Source organism: Lissotriton helveticus, chromosome 4_1 (genome assembly GCF_964261635.1).
Source record: "Lissotriton helveticus chromosome 4_1, aLisHel1.1, whole genome shotgun sequence".
Classification (NCBI taxonomy): domain Eukaryota; kingdom Metazoa; phylum Chordata; class Amphibia; order Caudata; family Salamandridae; genus Lissotriton; species Lissotriton helveticus.
Genome location: NC_136063.1, coordinates 1,900,106,506 through 1,900,132,286, shown reverse-complemented (window position 1 = coordinate 1,900,132,286; position 25,781 = coordinate 1,900,106,506). Strand labels below are relative to the sequence as shown.

At 46.7% G+C, this 25,781-nt stretch overlaps 1 protein-coding gene across 2 annotated transcripts in view; it reads right to left on the bottom strand.

Moving 5' to 3' along the window:
- The window catches only part of WDR44 (WD repeat domain 44), a 543,349-nt gene that overhangs the window by 414,390 nt on the left and 103,178 nt on the right, over positions 1–25,781 (bottom strand). For both annotated transcript variants that reach the window (XM_078688542.1, XM_078688543.1), the window contains exon 2: positions 10,889–10,922. In XM_078688542.1, the coding sequence (XP_078544668.1) occupies positions 10,889–10,922 (34 nt within the window). The remainder of the gene's footprint in view (positions 1–10,888; positions 10,923–25,781) is intronic.

Below are 25,781 nucleotides of genomic sequence, written 5' to 3'. Positions count from 1 at the left end.
AGAACTTAAACCCAAGGGCCTGTCCACCTTCTTCTCCGTCGAAAGGGCCCATCGGGTCCCGGGAGGCCAACCGAAACCGGGTGCAGCGCCGAGACCGATCCTAGCTCGACTGTTCAACTTTAGAGATCGGGACGCCATCCTACAGGCGGCGCGAGTGGCACCACCAATTAAAATCCAAAATTCCACACTGGCCTTCTTTCCGGATTACACGGCCGAAGTTGCTCGTCGCAGGAAAACGTTTTTAGACATTAAGAAAGAACTTAGATCAAGAGAACTACAATACTCCATGCTGTACCCGGCTAGACTGCGTGTCGTGGCAGACAACAGAACCTGGTTCTTTGACACCCCTGAGATCGCGCGAGAATGGCTGGAGACCAGTAGAGCGGCCGCGACGGACCCACAAACCACACAGGAACCAGGAACCAAATAGCTGCACAAGCTCTCAAGCATCAAGACGCGGACCAGAAGACAGATCCCCAGAAAAAGAAATTGCAGTCCAAGCCTCAGACGACGAACATTAGACACCTAGTGCGAGATGACAACTATGCCTAAGGCCGGACAGACCGCCCTGGATACTAGGTGGATGGCGACCACGGGAAGGAAGAGAGGCAGTTGTCTCCGGAGCGGTCCTTTCCCCAGCGAGCAAGTATTTGGGACTATGGGAAGCACTCTGCAAAGTTGGGGAAGCGGGCGGGAGTAAGTCCGTGGAGCAGGGGAGCAGGGAGGGGGGAGGGAGGGAACGTTTTGAAGTTACTGTTAGTATTGATAGTCATCACCCACGCTATATGGTACACGAGCGCACCGACTACCGAACTATTCCTACACCTCAACATAGAATGCTATCTACACACTAGAACCTGTAACATGGCAGCTGATACACTACCCACCCTATCCAATGGCCCAACAGTTGCACACTGCACCCACTGAGGGCGCACATACAACAATTGAGGTGCCCCCTTTGCGCCTGCTCACTTGGAACGTCAGAGGGTTGGGAGATATAATAAAGAGGGGGTTGGTTCTGCAAGCAGTTAAACGCCAGGGGCCTGACCTAGTACTACTCCAGGAGACGCACCTCACGGGGACAACATGCAAGGCGCTTGATAGGCGCGGGTACGTGATGGCAGTACATGCCGAATTCACGACAGGCTCCCGGGGGGCAGGGATACTCATGAAAAAATCATCACCCTTTATAGTAGAACTCCGCAAGACGAATGATCAGGGCCGGTTTGCGGCATTGCATGGCCAATGGGAAGGGAAACCCCTCAACGTGGTTTCCGTTTACGTCCCCCCGGCACTCCAATCGGTTGCCTTGCCTGCCCTGGGAAAATTCCTTCTGGACCTCCCGGATGGCGACACAATCATAGGAGGGGACCTCAATGCAATAATAGACCCAACACTGGACACATATCCCATTAGAGACCGCCCTCGGGGCACTGCAACACTCCCGGGTTTTCTAGAGGCGCTGGGCATTACAGACGTATGGAGACAGCTACACCCCACAGCGACACAATACACATACTACTCCGCTGTGCACAATAGCCTATCACGCATTGACTATTTCTTGTTCATAGGGGTTGGACTGGGGAAAGTAGATAAAATAGACATCTTGCCGAGAGGCATATCTGACCATTCACCTATATTAATGTCACTTACCACCAAAGAGAAGAAACGTACCAGACTATCCACTATACCCAAACTACTTAAGAATCCCCAAGATCAGGAAAGAACTTAAATTAGCGACCACACACTATTTTGAGGAAAACGCGGGCTCGGTGTCCTCCCCCTCGGTCTTGTGGGAGGCGTACAAAACGGTCCTGCGGGGGGAGGCGATAGCGGCAATTACAGGGCACAAAAGAGAATCCAGGCGAGAGCTCACAGAGCTCGAGCTACAATTGCATAACGCAAACAACACCCACATGGCTGATCCCACACCGGAAGCAGCGCACCTATTACACCTACGGCAGCGACAATACCAGGCCCACCTCAAAACGATAGTCCAACGACATCTCACGAGTACAGCACATAGAATATATGATGTAGGCGACAAAGCAGGGAAAATGCTGGCGTGGTTAGATCAGAGGGGGGGTAGTAATAGAGGGATACAGAGGCTGCGCTCACATGACGGACAGTTGCAGACACATCCGGAAGACATAGTATGCACCCTGGCACGTCACTTCCGAGAGATATATACCCCGGAACAGGCGGTCACGGCTCAGGCGGCAATAACCTCGCTTGAGAATATCCCCATCCCCAGGCTCTCGCAGGAGGCTATGCAAGAGCTAGAGACCGACCCGACAGAAGAAGAAATTCAATTGGCGATTCAGGCGTTGCACTCAGGAAAAGCGTTGGGGCTCAACGGAATACCCATAGAATGGTATAAATCGATGGCCGACACTCTCAGTAAACCATTACTGGAAATGTACAAGGAGAGCCTGGAAAAGGCAGAGCTGCCGCTAGACCAGCGCACTGCGACAATTGTGGCCATACCAAAACCGGGTAAACCTCCGTCTGATCGCTTCTCATATCGCCCCATTTCCCTACTTAACGTGGAGGCCAAAGTTCTGACAAAATTGCTAGCTAACCGTCTGGTACAACACCTGCAGATGCTGGTCCACCCTGATCAGTCAGGTTTTATGCCTCATAGGAGTACGGCATTGAATCTCAGGCGGGTACATGGGGTGTTGGCACGAACGCACCTTCTCTCCGAGACAGCAGTGATTCTATCCCTTGATGCCAAAATGGCTTTTGATCTAGTGGAACGGGAATATCTGTTTGCGGTATTGGCACGTATGGGCTTTGGACTGAAATACATAGCGTGGATACGACTACTCTATACGAAACCGGTGGCACAGGTAGTAGCTAATGGTCACGTCTCACAGACGTTCCCGCTGGGCAGGGGGACGAGGCAGGGATGCCCTCTGTCACCCCTGCTTTTTGCCCTGGTACTAGAACCCTTAGCGATCCTAATCAGAACAACACCGTTACTTAAAGGAATCAAATGGGAAGAAGGGTGGGAAGATAGAATATCCCTGTACGCGGATGATATGCTGATTTATATGGTTGAGCCTGAGAATGGGATCCCAGCATTATTAAATCTCTGTAACACACATGGGAAGTCGTCGGGCTATACCCTGAACTGGTCCAAGTCGGTGATCTACACTCTAAAGGGTCCGGATCCGGTGCTACCATCGGACTGCCCCCTTGCACTGACCCCGAACTCCTTTAAATATTTAGGCATTGTTATTACAAAGAGTGCCGCGGACTTCTTTGATAAGAACTTGAAGCCGCCTATGGAGCGCCTTCGTGCAGACGTTAAATACTGGGCGACCTTGCCACTGACCCTCGTCGGGCGTGCAGCCCTTTATAAAATGATGGCATTGCCCAGATTCCTATATGTATTGGAAAACAACCCGTATCCTATAGTACCACGATACTTCAAGCAGGTCGCAGCTCTGGTCACAAACCTTCTCTGGAATAATGGCCTGGCGCGTATAGCATATGATAAGATGACAAAGTTGGTATGAGGGAGGCATAGCATTGCCGAACATACAGCTGTACTATTGGGCGGCCAATCTTAAAATAATAAATCAATGGATACATGCTTCAAGGAGTGACCCGGCATATAGAGCGGATTGGTCGCAACTGGGTGCAGACTGTATGATCGCGGTACTATATAACAAATCACAAGTTAAGAAGCTGCTGGGACCGACGAAACACACAGCGGCCATATGGCATATGGCACAATCACGACTAGGTTGGAGGGGAAAAATCACCAAGCTAACACCACTGTGGGACACCAAGGCATTGGGTAACCTACGGTCTAGTAAGGGGTTTGCACAATGGGACTATATAGGAATCTCCACAGTTGGGGACCTATGGGACAGGGGCACAGTGATCGCACTTCCACAGCTCCAACAACAGTACGGCCTGGGCCCGACAGAGACGTTTAGGTATGTGCAAATAAGACACGCACTGCTCCAGGCGATCCCAGTGGGCACAGACATACCAGAATCCTCGCCACTGGAGGATAGGCTATTAACGGAGTATATGCCACAAAGCGCGACTTCCCTCACATACAAAAAACTGAACAACCTAGGGGACCCTACAATAAAGTTGAGGGAAAAATGGGTGGGAGAAATAGGTGAGGTCACAGAATCAGAATGGAGTGAAGCACTAGCCTCACCGAGAGAAGTTGGTATCTCAGCAAAATTCAGATTAGTGCAACTTAAAATTTTACACCGTATTTATTACACTAGAACACTGCTTCATAAAATACACAGGGCGCCACATTCCTTTTGTCTTCGAGGATGCGGGGAGGAAGGAACACTATACCATACACTCTGGGACTGCCCACGCATACAGGAATTCTGGAGGCAGGTTATGCGCACGGTCTCACAAACACTTAAAATCTCCGTCCTGCCAGACCCTCGCAAATGCCTCTTGAACATTTGGGACCCCAATGATCTGGATAGATATGGTCGGACATGGGCCACCCTGGCCATGATGGTAGCTAAACGGGACATTGCGCAAAAATGGGGGGCACTAGATCTGCCTACGACTGCTAGGTGGAGTAAAAACATGGACATGCTGATGGTTACAGAAAGGGCGGTATATGTACTCAGGGCATGCCCCCGAAAATGGAATAAGATATGGTCGGCATGGAATATATTCAGAGGGGAAATTTGCGAACCCTTACCGGAGGAAGAAGACTTGGACTCTGAGGGGGACGATGAATAGATAGCTGGGTGTGGGTTGCTATGTTTATTGTAACGGATAGAGCTGCGTTCAAATATGGTGTGCAAAGCTGCCTACCATGAGGCAGGTGGGATGGCGGGCGGTCGGTGTATGCACGACTAGATTATCAAAATGTGATGACTCTTTTTTTAGTTTTACGTTTTAATGTTCTGATGGTTGAAGTACTATACTATATTGAACAAACGACCTATACAATGCAAACAATGTCTTATACATGCGAGGTTACGTTATTACTTCTTATTATATACAACCGGCTAGTTATGTCTGTGATTAAGAAGTGTAAACTATGAATATACTCAATATGTAAATATATGCTTCTGCGATGGAAGTTGGGATGTAATCTTGATGAAAACGATGTATGCATTAAATTCAATAAAGATTTAAAAAAAAAAAAAAATGTGAGAAAAAAACATTTTCCTAAACTACTATGAAATTTTAGGTACCATTTCTTTTAAGCGTCATTTATTAAAATGTGTTAATGCATGCTAATATTGCAGTTTCAACAAAAGTATAGGAAACATGAAAATAAACAAGCATTGGCAAAACCAGTGGGTATAACATTGGTCAGCCTTTTGGTTTTGTCAATTACAGTCATATTTTGACATTGTTTTTGTAAAACTTTGCTGTGTGTGCTGCCGGGCCAATCACTATAACAAACATTGGCAAAAGCAAAAATATTTTTGGTCTCAAAACCACACATTGCCATACTAGTTCGTGGCACTGGAAAAAATTCCTTTGGATGCCGATATGCTGCTTGTGAAAGAGCAGACTGCTATCACTCACAGAGAAACCAGCCTGTAGACAGAGAGAGATTCATAGAATTTTAATAAAAACAAAAGGTCTTGGTTAATGCCAGACCGAATTAGGGGCCCAATAAAGTCACAAAAGTTCATCCACAGCATATGTCCTTGCATTAGTGCCAATTTAAGGCTTTTACGAATTCACAATAATTTACCTAAGTGTTGAAAGTTAGGCTGAAACCGTCAACGTTATCGGCACCCTCTTGCTCTTCTCGAACCCTTTTCGTGCACGTAAACAGCCGCCATTTTGAACACCATGGCTTCCCTGCCCTTTGCCGATAGCCAGCGCGTCTCTCTCTCTCTCTCTCCTAGCCTCGCAGGCATCCCCCGCATGCTGACAACCCCCTCGCCCTCACATGCCTCGGGTCATAAACCCCTCTTCAACGCAGCTCTGCCTCGGAATCCCATCCTGTTCCCAGCACGACACCTCCCTTCATTCCTTTCATGGTCCCAGGTCTTTTGATACAAACCCCCTTTTCCTGTGTGCCTGTTTGTCTCCCTCGTTCCCAGGCCACCACCTGACTCTGTGGATGCTGTTTATTGCCCCCAGTACAGTAGGAAGCTTCCTCCCATTAAAGAACCCTCGGGTCGATCAAAGCCCCCACCCTACGAGATCCGATCGAACCCCACACCTTCCGTGAATCGGCGGAATATCCAGCTGTGCGATAATCATCACCTGTTGTGACCGGGGTGGGGACTTCAACTGTAACGATATGTGGGAACGGGCCTGAAGGGGAGATTCCGAGGATGTCTTTCCGTACATCAAAGTATTGACGAGAATGTGTTACATGCAATAAAGTGACAAACTTGTGTATAAGAGGCCAGGCCTCAGAGATGCGGGTAGAGCACCTCAGAACGATACTTGCTGTCCAACTGATGTGTTTCTCCTCCGGAGAAAATAAAACCTCGTTTCCTGCCTTCCAGTCTCCAGCGCCTGCCTCTTCATTTGTTAATATCTTGTGGGTTCGAGAGGCGACACCGCCGGGCAATACTTAAGGATCTTACATTCTGGTTGGTAGCGTCACCCTTTTACATAAGTAGGTTAGGAAATCATACTCCATGAAAAATCTGTAAGCTGCATTTTAGAACAAGCAAATATGCATGTGTAAATTTGCTCATGAGAAAATCTGTTGAGCGGTAACAAGTCACATTTCCACCGACCATTTTTTTTTCCAAAACCTGGAAAAAAGTGTTACTTCTGCCCAGGTCTGGAATAAGTTTCCAACCTTTCTCTATTTGGGAAAGTTTTAGAGAAGAGTTGGAAAAAACCCATAAAACATGTAACTATTGCTTATCACAACCTCCAGCCCCAGTATGTAGATCTTTAGAAAGGTGGCAAAATAAGGGAATTGATGGTATTCAAACCTTACTATGGTATGAGCTCTGACATAATCGGAGTAGCTGTTATCAGAGCTCCTAGATAATGAGATTGCAGTCATCATTTGTCATCGCACTACATGGCACCAAAGGGACAAGTGGACTTTGTTACAGGACAAGTAGATTTAAGAAGTAACATGTCCCATGGACGAGTAGAAATTTTATTAAATTCCACACCCCTTCTCACTGCAAAAACGAACGCTGGGCTGGGTTGACGGGTGAATAGCACTCCCTGATATCAGGAAATATTATTGGGCGGCGCACCTCTCGGCCATAAATCAGGGCACATACTGTGCAGGGAATGACCCGGGATATGAGATGGATCGATGGCTCCTACCGGGGGGCAACTATGAAGTTGCCCTCTATTCACGACCAGGTTGACATCGCCTCACGGGCCCTACCAAACACTCGGTTCAGCTATGGCACATCGCGCAGAAGAAATTGGGTCGGGCAGGGAAACTTACTTTAGCAACCCCGCTCTGGGCGTCGGAGAGGCTCGGCTCTCTTCGACTCACCAAAGGGTTTCGGAACTGGGACCTGATTGGGGTTTCGCAAGTCAAAGACTTATGGGGCCCGAGTGGGTAGTACCATTTGCCACATTACAACAGACGTGCGACTTGGCCCAGACGGAGCACTTCCACAACTTCCAGAGTCCTTACCCCTTGAGGACAGATTGCTGGATGGTCACCTTCCGGAGAAGGCCATCTCGCTAACGTTCAAGAAACCACACCCCTGACCCGCTATTGGCCCTAAGGGAAAAGCGGATGGCGGACGGACTCGAAATCGATGACGAGGAATGGAGAGAGGCACTGGCATCCCCTAGAGAGATAGCAATATCTGCCAAATTGCGCCTCTTACAACTCAAAATCCTGCACCTAGTTTACCTGTCTGGCACTAGGATGGTTCTTATGGGTCGTAGTGAGGACAGACTCTGCCGCAGAGGGTGTGGGGAGACGGGCACCTTCCTGCACATACTATGGGAATGTCGAGAGGTGGTGGCATACTGGTCCAGGGTGTGGCAGTGTATGTGTGGGGAGAGGAGCTGCGATCTGAGGCAAAGAGATGTCTCCTTAATATATGGGAGCCTTCGGACCTTACCTCGAGGGGAGGCTATGGGTCACACTAGGTCTAGCAATTGCAAAACGGAACATTGCAAGATTGTGGGGAGCGGAGGGACCACCTACTCTTAGCTCCAGGAAAAAGGCCATGGATTGGAGCATGATTCAGGAGAAGACAGTATATGTGGCGCAGGGGTGCCCGCGGAAGTGGGTGGCGATATAGTCTAAGTGGAATGAGTACAGGGGAAACATCTGTGAACCCCCATGTATTGCCCGTGACGAAGAGCTGACTAATCTGTGATAGTGGGTAACAATATTCATCCTGAAGTGGTTTACGACTTGACTGAAACTGTGGTCCCAATGCCTCTTTGATGAATGTATATACTGTCTCATGCCTTGGAATTGACACCTGTGTTTGCTTTGATTTTTGCAAATAAAATGATTTAATAAAAAAAAATAATTCCACACCCCTGCTGCTGTGAATAAGGAGCGGGGGGGGCTCCGTGTGGGAGGTCCACCAGGAGCAATGCTGGTGCATATAGGGGCGTCCCCGCAGTTCTTAATGCGCAGCGCCTCCAGCATTTTAGCACCATAGTCAAGAGAAATCCAAGGCACATAACAGCCACCATTAGGCTGAGAAGTTTTGCTAGCAAAGGACCCAAATGTGCAAACTGCCCCACCAACCCTAGCTCCTTTTGGTGGCCTCCATCAAGCCATTGTGTGACCCACTGGAGGTGAGAGGGAAAGAAGTACAATTTAAAATCAGGGGTACCTAGGTCCGCCTCTGCAGGAGGGCGCCATAAGCTTACACAAAACTTTTATGTCAGAGTTTATCATGGTAAGGGGACAATATGAGGTCGGCGTTGCCCCCATGTGGCTTAGGCATCAAACATAGAAGTCCTTTGTGCATGCTTGGTGGGAGCATCTCTAACTTCATAGCTTTTAAGAATACCTCCAACAAGTACTGAGTCAGCACCGTTGCAAACACCTGGCAAAAGTTAGTCAGAAATCCATCCCCCCTGGGAGTCGTATTATCGCTCTCATTATCAAAGTTGCAGGGAGCTCCACAAGAGTAATATCCACTCCTAGGTCCTTCATTGCCACTTCTACTAGCTGGGGTATAACCAGCAGAGCCAGGAATGCCTGGATCCTTTCAAGTAAGCAGCGAGAGTCCCCACTCCCATACATTCTCTCCAATCCAGTTTAGATAGGCATAACATATAGTTAAGGTTCATAGCGTGCAGCTTCTGTTTGACTCCTAGGAATGACATACGCTTCTCCTTGATGGTCCCTGGTATAGTCAGGATAAATGGCAATGGTGTGATTATCAAATGTTGACATTCAATTGTCTATAGCCACTTGAAAAATACAATTTCTGTCCTACCAGTACAGTATGTTGGCTAGAAGGTCCCGCGGGGAACTCCAAGGGGCAGCGGCACCAAGGCACAGTGGGCTTGTTCCATCTCGAATAGCTCAGAGAGGCCCAGGGGCGTCAACTACTGTCTCACCTATTGTTCTAAAAAGTGTTCTGCCGAGGAGCCCTCAACATTCTCCGGAAACCACAGAAAGCAGAGGTTATTGAATCGGGAGCTGCCCTCAGTATCCTCCACCCAGACCTCCAATACCCTCATGACTGTCGTCATCTTGGGCATTTGTTGCTTAAGTGTAGAGACTTCATCCTGCAAAGTTTCTATGTTAGTCTCTGCATTTGTTACTTTGTCAGCCACCTTACTCAAGTCAGAACGAAGCAAGCTTACATACACGGAGACTGTCTACATCTTATGCTCCAAAGCCACGCAGGAGCTGTGGATGGCCGTCAGCAGCTCCATGCAGGTGGGCTTATCATTGTAGTCCTGCAAGGTGGACCTAGAGTCTCCCCCACTCGGTCTCACCAAGCGCGGGCGAATGTTGATGGATCGAGGCTCACTCTTTAATGGTGTTCGTGGATGGTGTGCTTGGGTGTTTGTATTTGCCAATTCTGTTGCAGCTACACCACTCGGTGCTCCTCCTGAACACAGTCACTTTCCCACCAGTTGGGCTGGGAGGCACCAGCAGTGCAGTCCAGGTGCTCCCTACTCACTGCTGCCATCAGGTAATACCTACAAAACTTCACTCCCTCACACCAAGCCCCGACCAGGAGCGCTCCCACCTAGTGTAAGCCAACTATCCCCCCTTGCTGCCACCACTCCTGCCACCCATGACTGACTCACCTGAGGCCGCATTATTGGGCGGCCCAGGACGGCTAGCTAAGCATTCATGCGTATTTGGAGTGGGAAAACCACTCCTCCCCTGCTCTGAGAGCAGTGCAGCCTGCCCCGCCTGCAGAGCTGCCGCAGTAGGGAAACATAAATTGATAATAACAACCAGTTATTATCATTTTATGTTTCCCTTATATAAAGTAGTAAAAAGCAGTGGGCCGTCGCTCCATCGCCTTAGTGGAGGAGCGGCCACCAGTCTGAATCCTGGTAATTCGGCCTTTCACACTTTGGTGGTCTGGGAAGCTGAGTACCACTTTGTAATAGTAGCACCTGCATTTAAAATGTATATAGATAACTTACCATTATTATTCAAACCAAGAAGTAAACAGAAAGGGCAAGCATATTGGAGTTAGCACCTAAGTGACATTAGTTAAGCCTTGTACCAAGCATGCACTTTACCCGTAGAAGTAACTATAAGCATTCACCTAGGAAACTCGAGAAACAGGCTGATCAGAAAATGAAAGCCAATATTTGGAGAAAAAATGTTCGAGGACTCCTTGCAAGGAAATACATTAAGCTTTCAATTGCGGTGGTTCACGTTTAAGTCTTCTAAGGATTTCAGTCTAAGATGAAAATAATTACCCAATATTCTTATGCTTCATAAAGTTATAGAATGCAAGACAATTGAGAAAAAACATACCTTCAAAGTTAGAGGAACAGTTTTCGTTGGTGACCTATTGACAAAAAATAAACAATTAAAAATGTTTATGTGAAACATGTTTATGTTATTTAAAGAAAAGGTTACAGGTTGGAATTGAATACTTTTTACTACAGTAATATTCTTATATGTTCTGGAATAAATAAAGGGCAGAGGTGAAGATATTTTGTTTAGTGTCGCTTATGTCAAAGGCTCACAGACCTAATTTAAATGCAGGACAAATAAATATCAATAACACAAAAAATCTGAGAAGCGTGATGTCAGGGAACACTTACTAAAGTAACAAAAAACTGTATTATATAGAACTATGACACCTCATTACTACAGCGATATGAGATAGGTCCAGCAATGGATCATGTACTTACTTCTACCGCATACACCTGGAACCTCCCCATAAGAACGTTCCTCTTCCCACTTCATAGCACTGTACTGCCTCATGTGTGTGTGAGGGGTGAGACGGATGAAGAGCAGATGATGCAAGAGCTATTGGCAAAGCCGGTATGTTTTAGCTATGCTGTACACAAGAGTGGCTGCTGTTCAGCATTGCTAAAAGTAAGAGGGGTAAAGGAGAGTGGATTGGAGTGTCGTAAAGCGGAGTGGGGTGTTATGGAGTGGTGTAGAGAGTCGTAGAGTGGTGTAGAGATGAGTGACGTGGAGTTGCAAGTGGAGAGTCGCAGAGGGTTGTGGAGTGTCACAGAGGGAGTAGAGTGTCAGAGTAGAAAGGCGTAGAGTAGAGTTGAGTGGCGCACAGTGTCATAGTGGAGTACAGTTTTGTAGTGTGAAATGGTAGTGTGTTGTTAAGTGGTGTAGAGCATAGTGTAGGGGGTTAGAGGGTGTTGCAGAGTGTCAGAGTGGAATGGCGTAGAGTGGAAGAGTGAAGTAGTCTGGCGCACAATAGAGTGGATTAAAGTGGCATGGAGTAGCGTGTAGTAGAGTGTCAGAGTGGAGTAAAGTTTAATGGAGTAGAAAGTCAGAGTGGAGTATCGTGGAGTGTCATAGAATGGAGTAGAGTGGACTAGAGTGAAGTGGCGAAGAGTGCAGAGTGGATTGAAGAGTGCATCGGTCATGAGGAAAGTGGTGTAGAGTCTGTTGACGTGGATTGAAGAGACGCAGAGTAGGCAGCAGTGGCATAGAGTGAAATGGTATAGAGTGGCGCATAGTGGAGTAGAGTGACACAGAGTAAAGGGGAGTAGACTAGATTGTTTCGGACTATAGTGAAGTGGCACAGAGATGAGTGCTGTAGGGTAGAGTGGTGCAGGGTAGAATCCATAGTAGAGTGGGGCAGAGTGCACTGGCATAGAGTAGAGTGTTGTAGAGTAGAGAGAGGCGTGTAGAGTGAAGTGGTGTAGAGTGCAGTGTCCGGGTTCAGTGGCGCTCATAGATTAGAATGGTATAGTGTGTAGTGGCATAGAGGGTTGTGGAGTAGAGTGCATTGGCGTACTGTAGTGAAGAAGAGTGCAGTAGAGTTGTGCAGAGGCATAAAGTGGAGCAGCACAGAGTGGCATAGAGTTCAGTGGAAGAGGGTGCAATGTTGTAGAATAGTGTCAGAGTGCAGTAGAGTGGCATAGAGTATCAATGCAGAGTACAGTGGTGTAGAGTAAAGTGACGCAGCGTGCACAAGTGTAGAATAGAGTGGTATAGAGTGCAGTGGTGCAGAGTATTGTTTTGTGGCATACAGTGCAGTGGTACAGAGTAGATTGGAGTAGAGTACAGTGGCATACAGTGTATTGGATTTGATTCAAGGGGTGTAGAGTTCATTGGCGTAAAGTGCAGCCGCGTAGAATAGAGAGGAGTAGAGCGCAGTGTGGTAGAGTAGAGTGGCGCAGGGTATATTGCAGTGAGTAGAATGGCATAGAGTGGAATGGTGCAGACTGGAATAGAGTGGCGTAGAGTGCAGTAGCGTAGACTGATTAAGAGTATAGTGAAGTGGCATAGAGTGCGAAGTGCGCAGTGGTGCACAGTAGAGTGCTCGTGGCCACTGGCTGATTCCATCATGGCCAACATTTGTAAACTTGGCCTTAAGCCGAGTCACCCCACTCCCGCTTTCACTCCTCACTTTTTACCCCCGCCCCTTTCCCTCCCTACATCACCTGAACCGCCTCTTCTACCTTGTGCGGTTCCTGCTATTTCTGTTTTTCTTTTGAACACTAGATCCGCGGTCAAGCATTATCACAAACTTTTCGTGATGCTTGACACGCATAAACCTGATCTTCTGTGTCTTACAGAGACCTGGTTTTGCCCGGACTCTTTGCCAGCTCTATTAGCCACCCTCCCCTCCTCTTACTATGTTCTTCGCGCTGACCGACAGGCCTGGAAGGCTGGCGGTGGCGTTACTTTGATAGTCCATTCTGGACTCCATTTTCAACTATTAGCAGCTCCTCCCATCGCAGCGGTCGACTATTTAGTTGTGCGCTCGGCCTCCTTTCTTACACCGCATATATGCCTGCTCATGTATCGCCCTCCACAACAAATCCCGCTCTTTCTCTCCTCGGTTCAGGACCTACTGGCCACCCTGGCGGTGAATAATTACTCTATTCTACTGCTAGGCGATTTTAACTTTTGGCCGTCCGACCCTGCGGAGGACTTCTCATCCAAAGAATTCTCGGAATCTCTCTGCTCCCTTAACTTCCTGTCTCACGTTCACATCCCTATCCATATTCACGTGCAACACCCTGGACCAAGTTTGGTCGCTCAACTGTCCTGTCTCTTCCCTTGTTGTTTCCCCTTGTGCCTGGTCTGATCATTTTTTGATTTCCTTTGTTCTGCACTCTAGTTCTGCTAGGAAACCTCCTCTCCCCAGGAACACCTGGGCTCGTAATTGGAACCATGTTGATATGGTTTCCCTTTGTTCCTCTCTCTCTGCCTCTAGCCCCAATTTCCAAGACCTTCTCTCCTCTTCCCAGGCGGACATTTTAAACCAATGGCTCGCCAAAGGCTGCGATCAAGTGGCCCCCCTAAGACGAGTTACTACTAGGCGAGCCAACGACGCAAACAGGTGGTTTAATGCTGATCTTAAGGAGACCAAATTGGCAGTACGGCAGGCAGAACGCGCTTGGCGACGCACTTACTGTCCTTCACTTAAGCTACATTACACTACACTCCTTAATAAATACAAGAAGTCGATTCTCTCTGCCAAGACTGAATATTTCTCCTCCAAAATCCTGTCCGCGGAAAACCAATCGAGAGAAATCTTTACAATAGTGCAAGACCTGGCTTTTTCGGACAGAGTCACTCTCAAACCCTTCCCTTCTCAGGCTCTCTGTGACTCCCTCAACAACTACTTCTCGGAGAAAACCATCACCATCAAGTCAAACATTCCTCCCCCTTCCTCCTCTTTTTCAGATCCTCCGCCCTCACCCCCCCGGTTGTACCTTGATCACATTCCCTCCTTGACCCGAGACTCGTTCTTATCCCTCCTTACCACGGTAAAGTCAGGCTCCCCATCCGATATCTGTCCTGCACATATCTTGAGACAAATCTATCTTGCCTGCCCTTCCCCTCCTCTCACTTTCCTTAATACTTCCCTTGCCCAAGGTATAGTTCCACAACCTCACAAAACCGCGACTATAATTCCCATTCTCAAAAAACCCGGCGCAGACCCCTCTTCACTTCCTAATTACCGCCCCATTTCCCTTCTACCTTTTCTAGGAAAACTTTTGGAACGCCATGTCACTAAAGTGCTCAGCGCCTTCGCTGAAGAGAATGGCTGCTTAGCTCCTTGCCAGGCTGGCTTCCGCCGCGGGCACTCCACGGAGTCCATAGTCCTTTCTGTTATGGATACCCTCAGAGAGGGTACGGACGCCAACCAACCCCAAGCTTTGGTTCTCCTTGATTTAGCCGCCGCCTTCGACACGTTTGACCATTCCATTCTTCTCTCCCGTGTCGGAGCGGCTGGCATCAGCGGAACCGCCTTGGTTTGGCTCGCGTCCTTCCTGAGGGACCGCACTCAGGCCGTCCACCTGGCCGACTTTTCTGCTCCACCCTGTAAGGTCCAGTGTGGGGTTCCACAAGGGTCTTCTCTGTCCCCTCTTTTGTTTAATTTGTACATTTCTCCTCTTATTTTTGCACTACAGCAGATGGAGGTCACGATCTACAACTACGCGGATGACCTCCAGCTCATTTTTACTTTATCTTCCTCCCCACAGTCCATTCACAATTTTCAAGCCGTTATGATTTTCATCCGGGACTGGATGAACTACAACCACTTGAAACTCAACCCTGATAAAACAGAGTTGGTTTTGACGGGTGGTTGCTCCAGTCCCTGGAACTCTCTGTTTTGGCCCCCCTCTCTGGGTCCCTCCTCCGTTAAAACTCTAGGGATCAAATTAAATGCTCACCTTACTTTGCACTCCCAGATCAGTTCAGTCGTTTCATCCTGTTTTCTTACCCTCCGCACGATTCGTAGGATTTCCCGTTTCTTTTCTTTCTCTGCCCTTAAACTTATCCTTTCTGCCATGGTCATCTCCCACCTTGACTATGGCTATGTTCTCTACACTGGTGTCCCCGCATACAATCATCGGCGACTTCAGCTGGTTCAAAACCAGGCTGCCCGACTTGTCAACAACCTTCCCAAGTCTCACCACGTCACCCCCCTGCTTAAAGCATTGCATTGGCTGCCCATCCGGGAGCGCGCCCTTTATAAGATGGGCTGTAGCACTTTCCAGGCCCGGGCAGGGACGGCCCCGGCCTTCATTACCTCTGAAATTAAGGCCTACTTTCCTAGCAGAGAGCTGCGCTCTTCTTCGCAGTCTCTCTTGGCTGTCCCCCGTTTCAGGAAAAAGAAGTCTGGAGGCGTGACATTTTCTACTCTTGCTCCTACTTTTTGGAACACCCTTCCCCTTTCCCTCAGGTCTGCCCCTCATTACCTGGAGTTCCGAAAAGCATGAAAGACACTTCTCTTTACTCAAGCTTTCCCACACTAACGGCTTACCTCCTCCCCTGCCCTCTGATCTGCATCCTCAGCGCAAAGAAACCACTTGGTAGTCGGGCGCTTTATAAATATTTTAATTTCAATTTCAGAGTAGTGTGGGGTAGAGTGTACAGTGTAGATTATAGTGGTATAGACTAGAGAGGTGTTGAATAAAGTGGTGTAGTGTGTTGTGGTGCAGTGTAGAGTGCAGTGGCATGGATGATGCACAGAAGAGTGGGGTTAAAAGGAGTATGCATGGTGTGGTTGTGCACTGCCATTACACATAATACATCTTCATTTAAATTGAAGGCTACATTTGCACAGATATACAGTTTCACTGACAAAAGAATATAGTGCACAAGTGATAATGTGTGGATATGTCATCACCTAATGTACTGATTTGTTTTGATCATATTGGAATATTTGTTTCCACCACACATGAGAATTACTAAAAAATGTGCTTCATTTAAGATTTCAATATTCTGAAATATCGGCACAGTTCATTTACAAACAATTACATTTTGTTTCGTGCTAGAAAGAAAATAACATCGTACAGCACAAAAGTAGCCAGCATTTTTGTCACATAATTCATCTCACTTTTAAGCCAGAGAAAAAAAGAAAAAAACACCAAGCTTCCTAGAAGACAATTGACCTCTGTTTTTAAATGCACTGCATATGTGACAATATAAGAACAGAAATTCACTACTGATGGAAGAATACAGTAAACAGGGTTTGGGTAAAGGAAGGGTGGGACTCGAGCTGGACATCCTAAAACAAATAAAGCCAGCAAATAAAATGGAAGCCAATGGGACTTACAAACCACTAGGCTAATGGTAAGCAACGAGTGCCATGCATGCTACAGAAGCTTTCTGAATGTCCCCAAGAGGGCGTGAGCAAACCAGACAGTCTTCAACCTAACACAGTAGAGGTACACAGCGAATATAAAAATATAAGTACCCCCGATTTACAAAGTTCACAACACATCCAATTGCCACAATATGAACAAAATATGTTCAAGTGGCACATAGCAAAGTTTAAAAATAAATCTCACTGCAAGCTCTCTTCAAGTACTGTCTAAAGAATAGACTATCCATCCATACCTAAGAGGACTAGCTAAAGTGCAGTGGTAAAAAATGTGACTTTTAGGAAAGCATCAGGTGCAATTGCATGGATAGTTACAATAGAAAACATTGTTGCAACTACAACCAATCTTTGCAGCCTTAGGGAATGGCCCTATTTCACTACACTTTGTGGGCAGACATGAACTTTTGTCATACCCTGTTTATAATCTTATATCTCGTTAAAAACACTACCTTATAGCAGCTTACTCGTCCACTAGTTAAACTTCTTGGTAGGACTAAAGTTCTTCTTTTTCGCACAGAATCCAAAATTGGAACAAAAATTGTACAACCTAACCTTGGTAGGACACTAAGCAGTACAAAAAGAAATCTAGTCCTACGTATAAGCATTATTAAAACTCACATGCACCAATGATAGAATAGTAGACCTAGGCCACTGACCTGCTTCTGCATCAACAGTGAAAATAAAAACGTGAATGGTGTTCTGCTTGAATTAATCTTATCCACTGGTAATTACTCTGTGCTGCAATCCGGTCCACCTTTATTTTTTGCCTACCATGCCACCTCAGACATACACAAGTCAGCCTTGGTTCTGCTCCAATTGTAACAGGTCAGCCAGAATTGTAAAGCCAGATCAACTCTGAACCAGAACACAAACAACTCCAGACCAGTTTCCGCCATCCCATGCTTGCTGCGCTACGTGGCTCAAGCTCTAACTCACAGGCAGTATTTCAGTATGCCAAAACCTTTCTGGGTTGCTCGTGTTTATGTCTGGTGGGGACCTGCACCGGCACTTCAGGATGGACTGTTCCTATTGGAGCAGGATAAAAGATTAATCGCTTATGGGGATTAAAAGTCTCTGTCTAGTATGGCATAGTGAGAAAAAAAATGAGGGTCTGGAATACAGCCCAAGCAGTCATCAGAGGCTGAAACTAATTCCTCCCATTACCTTGTTTCAGTAGATGCCCTAAGTGCAATGGGTATGACCGGATGAAACCTTGTTTGTTTCAGTATCAACTGTGTCCTAATCTGATAATGCTGTTTCCGTCCATGGGAAAACTTTCTTCCATAGCTTTTTCTTCAGCTAAGATGGACAACATTGTTCATCTTCAATGATTTGAGAATATGCTGAAAAAAATCGAAAAACATCTGGGACGACTTTGTAGAACTACACTCCGCACATCAGAGCAGTACTAGCAATTAGTATTCTCTGATGTCTAGTTGCAAACCGGTGGTCAATGCGTTTTCACGCTTGATTACTATAGCTCACCGAAGCAATGGTAAATGTTATGTTTCACACGGCTGTGCATTATATTAAGATGCCATTGCGATAGACAGACAGACAGACAAACAGACGGACAGATAGATAGATATTCCCTAGTGTAGTTATAGTTAAATCTGCTTTTCCATAGACGGAGCATTTTTTGGTTTGCGAAACACTTAGGCCCCGTTTGACAAATCTTCACAAAACTTTAAAAACAAAGTTCATCCACCTTAGCTCCTTCCTAGAAAGTTTCGAGGTTATCTGTCAAGCAGGGACCCAGACAAAAAGGGGGTCCCAAAACGGAAAGTCTCTGTGCATTTTTCAAAGACTTCTTTAAGAACTGCTGTACGGAATTACACTAAATTTCAATAGGAAGCTGTCCGCAGATTGTGCTTTTTGTGATTTGGTGTAAATCCATTCAGTAGTTTTTGAGAAATTAAGGGTAACAAATAATTGTATGTTTTGGCAGTTGGGCTCGCAAGAGTCCTGCAGGTATCCCGTGAGAGCACAAAATCAAAGAGAGAGCCCTATGAGAAATAAACAAGCATTGGCAAAGCCAGTAGGTCTGAAATTGGTAGTCAGCTTTTTAGTTTTGTCAATGTGTGAATTATTTTGGCATGGTTTTTGTAAAACCTTATTGGTGTGGGAGCTGCCAGACCCTCACCATTTTAACAAACAATGGAAAAGCAAACATTGTTTTTGGTCTTAAAAAGCACACACTGCTACAGTTGATACTTGCACTGAACAAAACTACTTTGTGTGTCAATGTGCTCCTTATGAAAAGAGAAGAATGCGATCACTCTGAAACCAGCTGATACAGAGAGAGATCGAGAGACAGAATTTTAACAAACGCAAAAGGTCATGGTCAACACCAGACCTAATTAGGGGCCCAATTATTCAAGAAAGTCAAAAAAGTGCACCCACGCTATGTGACTTTGTATCAAGTACAGCTACACGGCTTTCGTTAAGTCCCCAGAATTTACTGAAGTAGGACAAGAAATAGTACTCCTGGAAAATATTTGTGAACTGCCTTTTAACATGTGCAAATATGCATGTGTAGATTTGCTCCTGCGAAAATCTAAGTGTTTGCAAAATCACTTCCCTCCAACCACTTTTTTACCCAATTCTGGAAGAAGGTGTACATCTGCCATTGTCAGAAGTAAATTTGCAACATTTCTCAGTATGGTTAAAGAATAGAGAAGAGTTGTTGAAAACCCTTAAATCACGTAAGTTAGTAGGTTTGCACAGACTCAAAAGGGCATTCTAATCCTGGAACTATTGCATACTGCTACCTTCAGCCCAGGGCTCGAGTCGGGGTATCACGCGGGTGGACGGCGTCCCCCCACTTATTTTACCGGGTGGACGCTGTCCCCCCTGCCAAACAGCTGAACTTCACTCTTTGGCCTTTCTTGGACGAGATCGGAGCTCACAGCACGCTGCTCACGCGCTGGCTTCTCAGATGCAATCGCATCTAAGGGGTGAGCGAGGTGAGGCAATGAGCCCACTGATGCAAGCCACCTTTCGTGAAGTCACTTCCTGTTGTGACATCACAAAAGGTGACAGCGTCCCCCCACTTCTTTTTTTTAGGACTTGTGCCCTGCTTCAGCCCCAGTATGTAGATCTGCGGAAACGTGGCAACATAAGGGGCTTGCAAATATTAAAACACTACTATAGTATGAGCCCTGGAATAATCAGAGAGGCTATATCAGAACTCTTATTTAATGAGATAGCTGCCATAATTTGTCGCCGCACTACATGGCACCAAAGGGGAAAGTGGATTTTGTTACAGGACAAGTAGATTTATGAAGCAACCTGCCCCATGGACAAGCAAATATTTTATTAAATTCCACACCCCTGTTGGCTCAATTGCACCCAACAGTAAACCTCCACTGTATATAATACGAACATTTAACTTTTTGCAGGCATTCTAAAGAAATCAAGTTTTGGAAGAAGTTACCAAAATAAAAGATGAAACTACTGTCAGCATTTTTAGCTGCTTGTGCCTGGCGCATGAGTGCATACGTAACATTAAAAATGTAGAAAACCACTCACATTTGTGCAATCAGCACTTCCATAGCAGACTGGAAATAAATATTACAACTCCTATACTTTTATATATCTTTAATCAGATGGTTTACTAACATTTATTTCATTTATTTTTAGGATCTATAAAGCACGCAATTGCCATAAAGGCATCGTCAAGCTAAATACTGCTAAATAAAGCATGTAGTCACTGCCAAATCATAGACTGAACAGCCAGGGTTTAAGCACTTTTATAAAGTAAATTCAGCGCAGCTCAAGAGGGAAGAGGATTCCATATAAAGACAACTGTATATGAAAAGGTACCACCACCGAGCCAGCATTTATTAATCTTTGGTAGAGTCAGCAACAGGTTCTGAGGCTTGGCATAATGAGTACAGTTGAATAAACCAATTGAGATGATGATGGAAGAAGCGGGGACCTTTGGTGTACAACTATTTAAATACCAATGCATAGGCTTTTAAAAATGGCATGCTTATGTGAAGGAAAGCCAATGCAATGTATGAAGAAGTGCCGAAATCGGAATTCTCAGCTGCAGTTTAAGTAGGAGATGGGCTGTCCAATTCTGAACTAGTTGTATTGTATGTGAATGCAGTTCCAAATACTGCACATTAACATGATCAAGCTGTAAGCCAATGGCTTTAAGTGGGCCGAGTCTCACGGGTGCGTGAGCACCGGCAGTTTTTTAAAGGTGGCCTCGAAACGGGTCTCTATTGGGCTCCGTATTGTGCCTTGTGGTCCGTTTTTTCCCCAGACTGCAGTGACAGCAGGCACATCGATGTGCGCTGCTCACACTGCTCACTTCTCACTAGTGGAGAAGTTACTGCATGAAGTCATGCCAGGTAAGAGTTTATGGGGAAGGGAAATCCTTTAAAGAGTGTCATTTTCTCTCTGGTTTTCCGTTCTCTTTTTGAAACTCAGGAGCAGCAACATTGTCGTGGTGTCACAAGGGTTTTAAGTGGAAGCTTTTTCATTATTATATGCAAGCCATAGTTGCTGCTTGTTTATCTTATGCAACTAACAGCCATTGACAAAGCCAATAGTCCTGACTTGTTTTAGGTATGATGTTACTTGTTGTATCATATATTTGGATACAATGACAGAAACGGCAAAATACAAGTCGAGCGGCACACTAGGCTAAACACAGATTTTTAGGTCTCGTCCTATTCCATTCCGCAAGGAATGAATAGGATGAGACTATTGGGGCTAAACTATGAGCTAAACTAAGCTCTGAAAAATGTGGATTTCCAGAAGTGCATGTGGTCTCGTGAACGCGCTTCTATCCGCCTGCCTCGCATCACCACATGAAAGCCATTTGTTGCTTGTTCACACTTCTTTCACGGCCGAGAGGTCGTGCGTGCTTCAAAGGGATCCGCTCCCCCGCCCCCTGCTTCACACTTATCACGGCCGCCAGGCCGTGTCTCGCATTTCTCCTCCCTCCCTCCCCACAGCAATGCCAAGAGCTTGTCTTTTATGAATCTAGATGCTGTATCATCACATGGCATGCTTTTGCAAATAAAACAAAGACATTTAAAGTTTGGCTTCAGAATAGGAGGAGTGTGGCTCAATGGTTAGAGCGGCAGACCCTGATGCAGAGTTCTGGCCAGGGACCAGGGTTCGATTCCCACCTCGGCGGGGTCTCGAGCTCAATTTCCTCGGACCTGTTCATTCTCGCCTCGGTGCCTATTCTAATCACGGGCCCCACGCTGCAACTCTGGGCAATAGCCTGCTTAGCTTCCACACTGGCCTCAACAGCGCTAAGGATGCCTGGCTTCACCCTGGGGGTGCCCAGGAGTGGACACATCACAGGGAAAGCCAGGAGGGGTTCCACAGCGGTACGAGTATCAGCGCCAGGAAGCCGAATAGGCGACACCGCAAGGTGACCGTCTGGTGACAGTGCGCTCTATAAGTACCATGACATTTACAATAACTCAGTCACTGAAGTTCTGACTTGTTTTGGGGGGCGCTCTAACCCTATAACATCTAAGTAAGAAGACGCCATTAACTGAGCACATGAAAACATTTTTTTTTTTTACATTTTCTTTTCGAGCGAAAATATACGTTTTCTTCTCCGAAGACGGACGGTGGTCATTTCAATACCCGACTTAACTGGAAAAGGGGCTTTGTTAGATCTAGGACACTCTTGAGTTACTGCAGGTCGGCTGTGGATTTCTTCAAGGTCCGTGCCTAATGATCAATGGCCTGCAATACTTCTGCCAGAAGGGACTGTAGTGTTGAGTGCCCGTTGAAGCTTGGGCCCGGTCTTTAGTGTCCATTTTAAGTGTAATCAACTTGTGTAGTGTGACCCGACTATAGATGAACTCTGTGCGCTAAATTCAGCTGCACATCCTTCACGGTTTAATTCATATTTTCTTTATTTAAACACCAGTGCCCTCCCCGGGAGCCACTCATTCCGGTTGGATTTTTTTCCCTTCCTGTCCCCGCCCTCTCTCTCCATAATAATGCTGGCAGAGACCCAGGGGACTACAACGAGGGTGGCAGGCGTGGTTGCTTCCCACGCCACAGTAGATAGTAGTACTTCCCACGCGGTTCGCAGCAGCAGGCATCATCCTGGAGTGCCAGTGGGGCTCCCAAGTTGTCATCCGACAAGAAGCATGATTTCTGGTGCTGTTATTTTATATTCCACATGTGCGTTTAAAGCATGCATATGCCTTCAAAATAGCACAGCCCATCGGCTATATCAGTTTGCTTATTTTATTTTTATACCTTAAAAAAATCATGCTTTGCAAGATCCGCCATGCTGTACAGCTTGTTCTTATTATCTCTCTCCTACCACCTGATTTTTCTCACCCTCTCTTAGTACCTCTAACTCCTCATCGTTCTCCTCAACAGTCTTTAGTTCTCCCACCCACTTCCTTCACTTGTTGAGCCTGCCTCACCCTCACATGCAGCTTCTATGATCATTTGCCGCCTTCTTTCCTTTCCGTCGCTGCTTCTATATTTCTGGCTTTCCCCCCCCTCCTCGCGATAGGAGCCCTCCCCCCACCCTCTGAGCACAAACGCAGCTGTGGGATTCTCAGTATACGTAGGAGAGCTGACACCCAGACCCTCTCAAAAGTGTAGCTGACTCTGAACCACTATCAGTATGGCTGCACTTGAATGCTCCTACTTTGAAGTGACTTAAGAAAATAGCAACGGAATATGAATGCGGAGTCCGGACGATTGGTATGCTACTGCTAGTCCATAGCAGCAAGCAGATTTGTCCGTGGAGGAAGAAAGAAAGGCTTTCCTCTCGCTTGCTCTCCCAAGCGTGCGATTCAACGCTCCTCCCCTTCCACACCACAGAGCGCGTCTCGCCGCCACTTCAGTCCTTTTGCCTGTTTCAGATTCACTTGCCTGGTGACTGATTTCCTTATCCCACAAAAAGTGCTCCCCTGATATCAGCCTGTCACAGGAGGTCTGACATGAGACTGCTCTTCGCCGTCTCCCCCAGCCTTTCAGGTGTATGTATGGCATGTAGCTGACGCTGCTCCAGCCCCACTGACCTCTCAAAAATGCACACGTCACGTGACTCAATTCCACCCTGCCTTCCTGGCCCTTCAGAAGTGTGCTTTGCGTGATCGAAACTGCCCCAGCCCTCTTGGTTGTTCACGTGTGCATCTGGCATGACCCTGCCTCCTTAAAAGTCCCACAGGCCTGTCAGATATACCACTGGCGTGTTACTAACTGTGCCGCAGCCCCACTGCCCGATCAGCGGGCCCTCCCATGTGTGACTCAAAATCTACCCCATCCTTCTGTTTCAGACAGGGGGCGCCTGGCATGTGACTGGTTCTTCCCCGGCCCTTCTGATCTTTCAAAGAGGTGCCTCAAGCGTAACAGACTCTGCATAAACCTTATTATCTTTCTGAGCTGCCTCACATAAAACCGCCACAGTTCTATGGCCACAAAATGCTGCAGATGAAATTTGACTGACTTACTCCGTGCCCTTTCGGCCTGTCTTCGGTCCGACTTAGTGGTGAGTGCCTCTTCCTTTTCCCTACTAACGCCGTGCATGACTCTGCCCCATCCCTACTAACCTTCCAGCGGCATTACTAACTTTCTCAGAGCTGTCGGACGCATGGCTGAGGGGGCTGTAGAGATACTGGCCTTTCAGGGGTACACCTGGCACGTGACTGGTGTGACCCCTGTGTCAGCCGTGCGCCTGCCAATACTTGCGCCAGCCCTTGCGCCTTGTCAGAGGGCTCCCCCAGCGTGACGCACCCCACCCCGCCATCTGCCCTAGACATGGGATGTCTGCATAAGACTGACTCTGCCCCAGAGTATTGGCTTTTCAGTGACACTGACCTTTCAGGAATGCTCCCAGCCTACCGGTCATCACAGTTTGCCTCAAGGCCTCAGTTCTGATACATATTTGTGAGAATTCATTTTTAACGTGAATCAAAAAGCATACTTTAACTGCGCTCTTTATTAGTTTGTCAGGGTGTCTGGAAAAAGGAAACTCTGTGGATTCAGTCAAGCAGATATACAGGAACTCACCTGTTTTACTCCCGGAAATCAGGAAGATTCCATCAAAAGAACAACTAGGGAGTAAATAGATACAGACAACCCTACCCTAGCTTTCACCCACAACGCACCAGTGACAGGCATAGAGTAGTGTGTCAGCAGCAACCTGCCACAACGAAGCCCCCTAATGCTCTTTCTGTCTGATCCGAAGACAGCATTAGGGTGAACAGAATCTTTTCATTTACAGACATTTCCAGCTGCAATCGAAAAAGGGATTACATGAAATAAATACCCGTGGTTATATTCATATTTAGGTATAAATATTAATTTTTAGCTGCTTAAAAATACTCAGGTCAAGACCCTTCCTTGGTCATATATAAGGTAACAAAATGCTTCTAACACTTTTTATTATAACTTTTCAGCATGCTGCTCAGCAGCCAGTTGCCACACTTCTCTACAGCATAGCTTAAAGACATTGGCAAAGTCAATAGCTCTGACTAAACACTTAGAAGGTCCCAAAGGCGAGACCTATTGGCTATGCCTTTGGATATACACTGAACTCAATGCAACATACACTCCAAATACCACTCAGTGCCACATAATTACATGCCACATAATTACACTGCACACAATGCAACATACACTCCAGATACCACTCAGTGCCACTTAATTACACGCCACATAATTACACTGCACTCAATGCAACATACACTACAAATACCACTCAGTGCCACATAATTACATGCCACATAATTACACTGCACTCAATGCAACATACACTACAAATACTACTCAGTGCCACATAATTATATGCTGCATATTTACACTGCGCTCAACGCAACGTACACTACAAATACCACTCAGTGCCACATAATTACACTATCGCCCTCACTCTATCTATCACCCCTCACTCTATCTATCAATCTATCTATCCCCCTCACTCTATCTATCGCCCTCCCTCTAGCTATCTATTGCCCTCCCTCTAGCTATCGTCCTCACTCTATCTATCGCATCACCACAGCATCACTCAGCACCACCACCGCATCACTCAGGGGCACCACAACATCACTATGAGCAACCACAGCATCACTGAACGCCACAGCATCACTCGTCGCCACC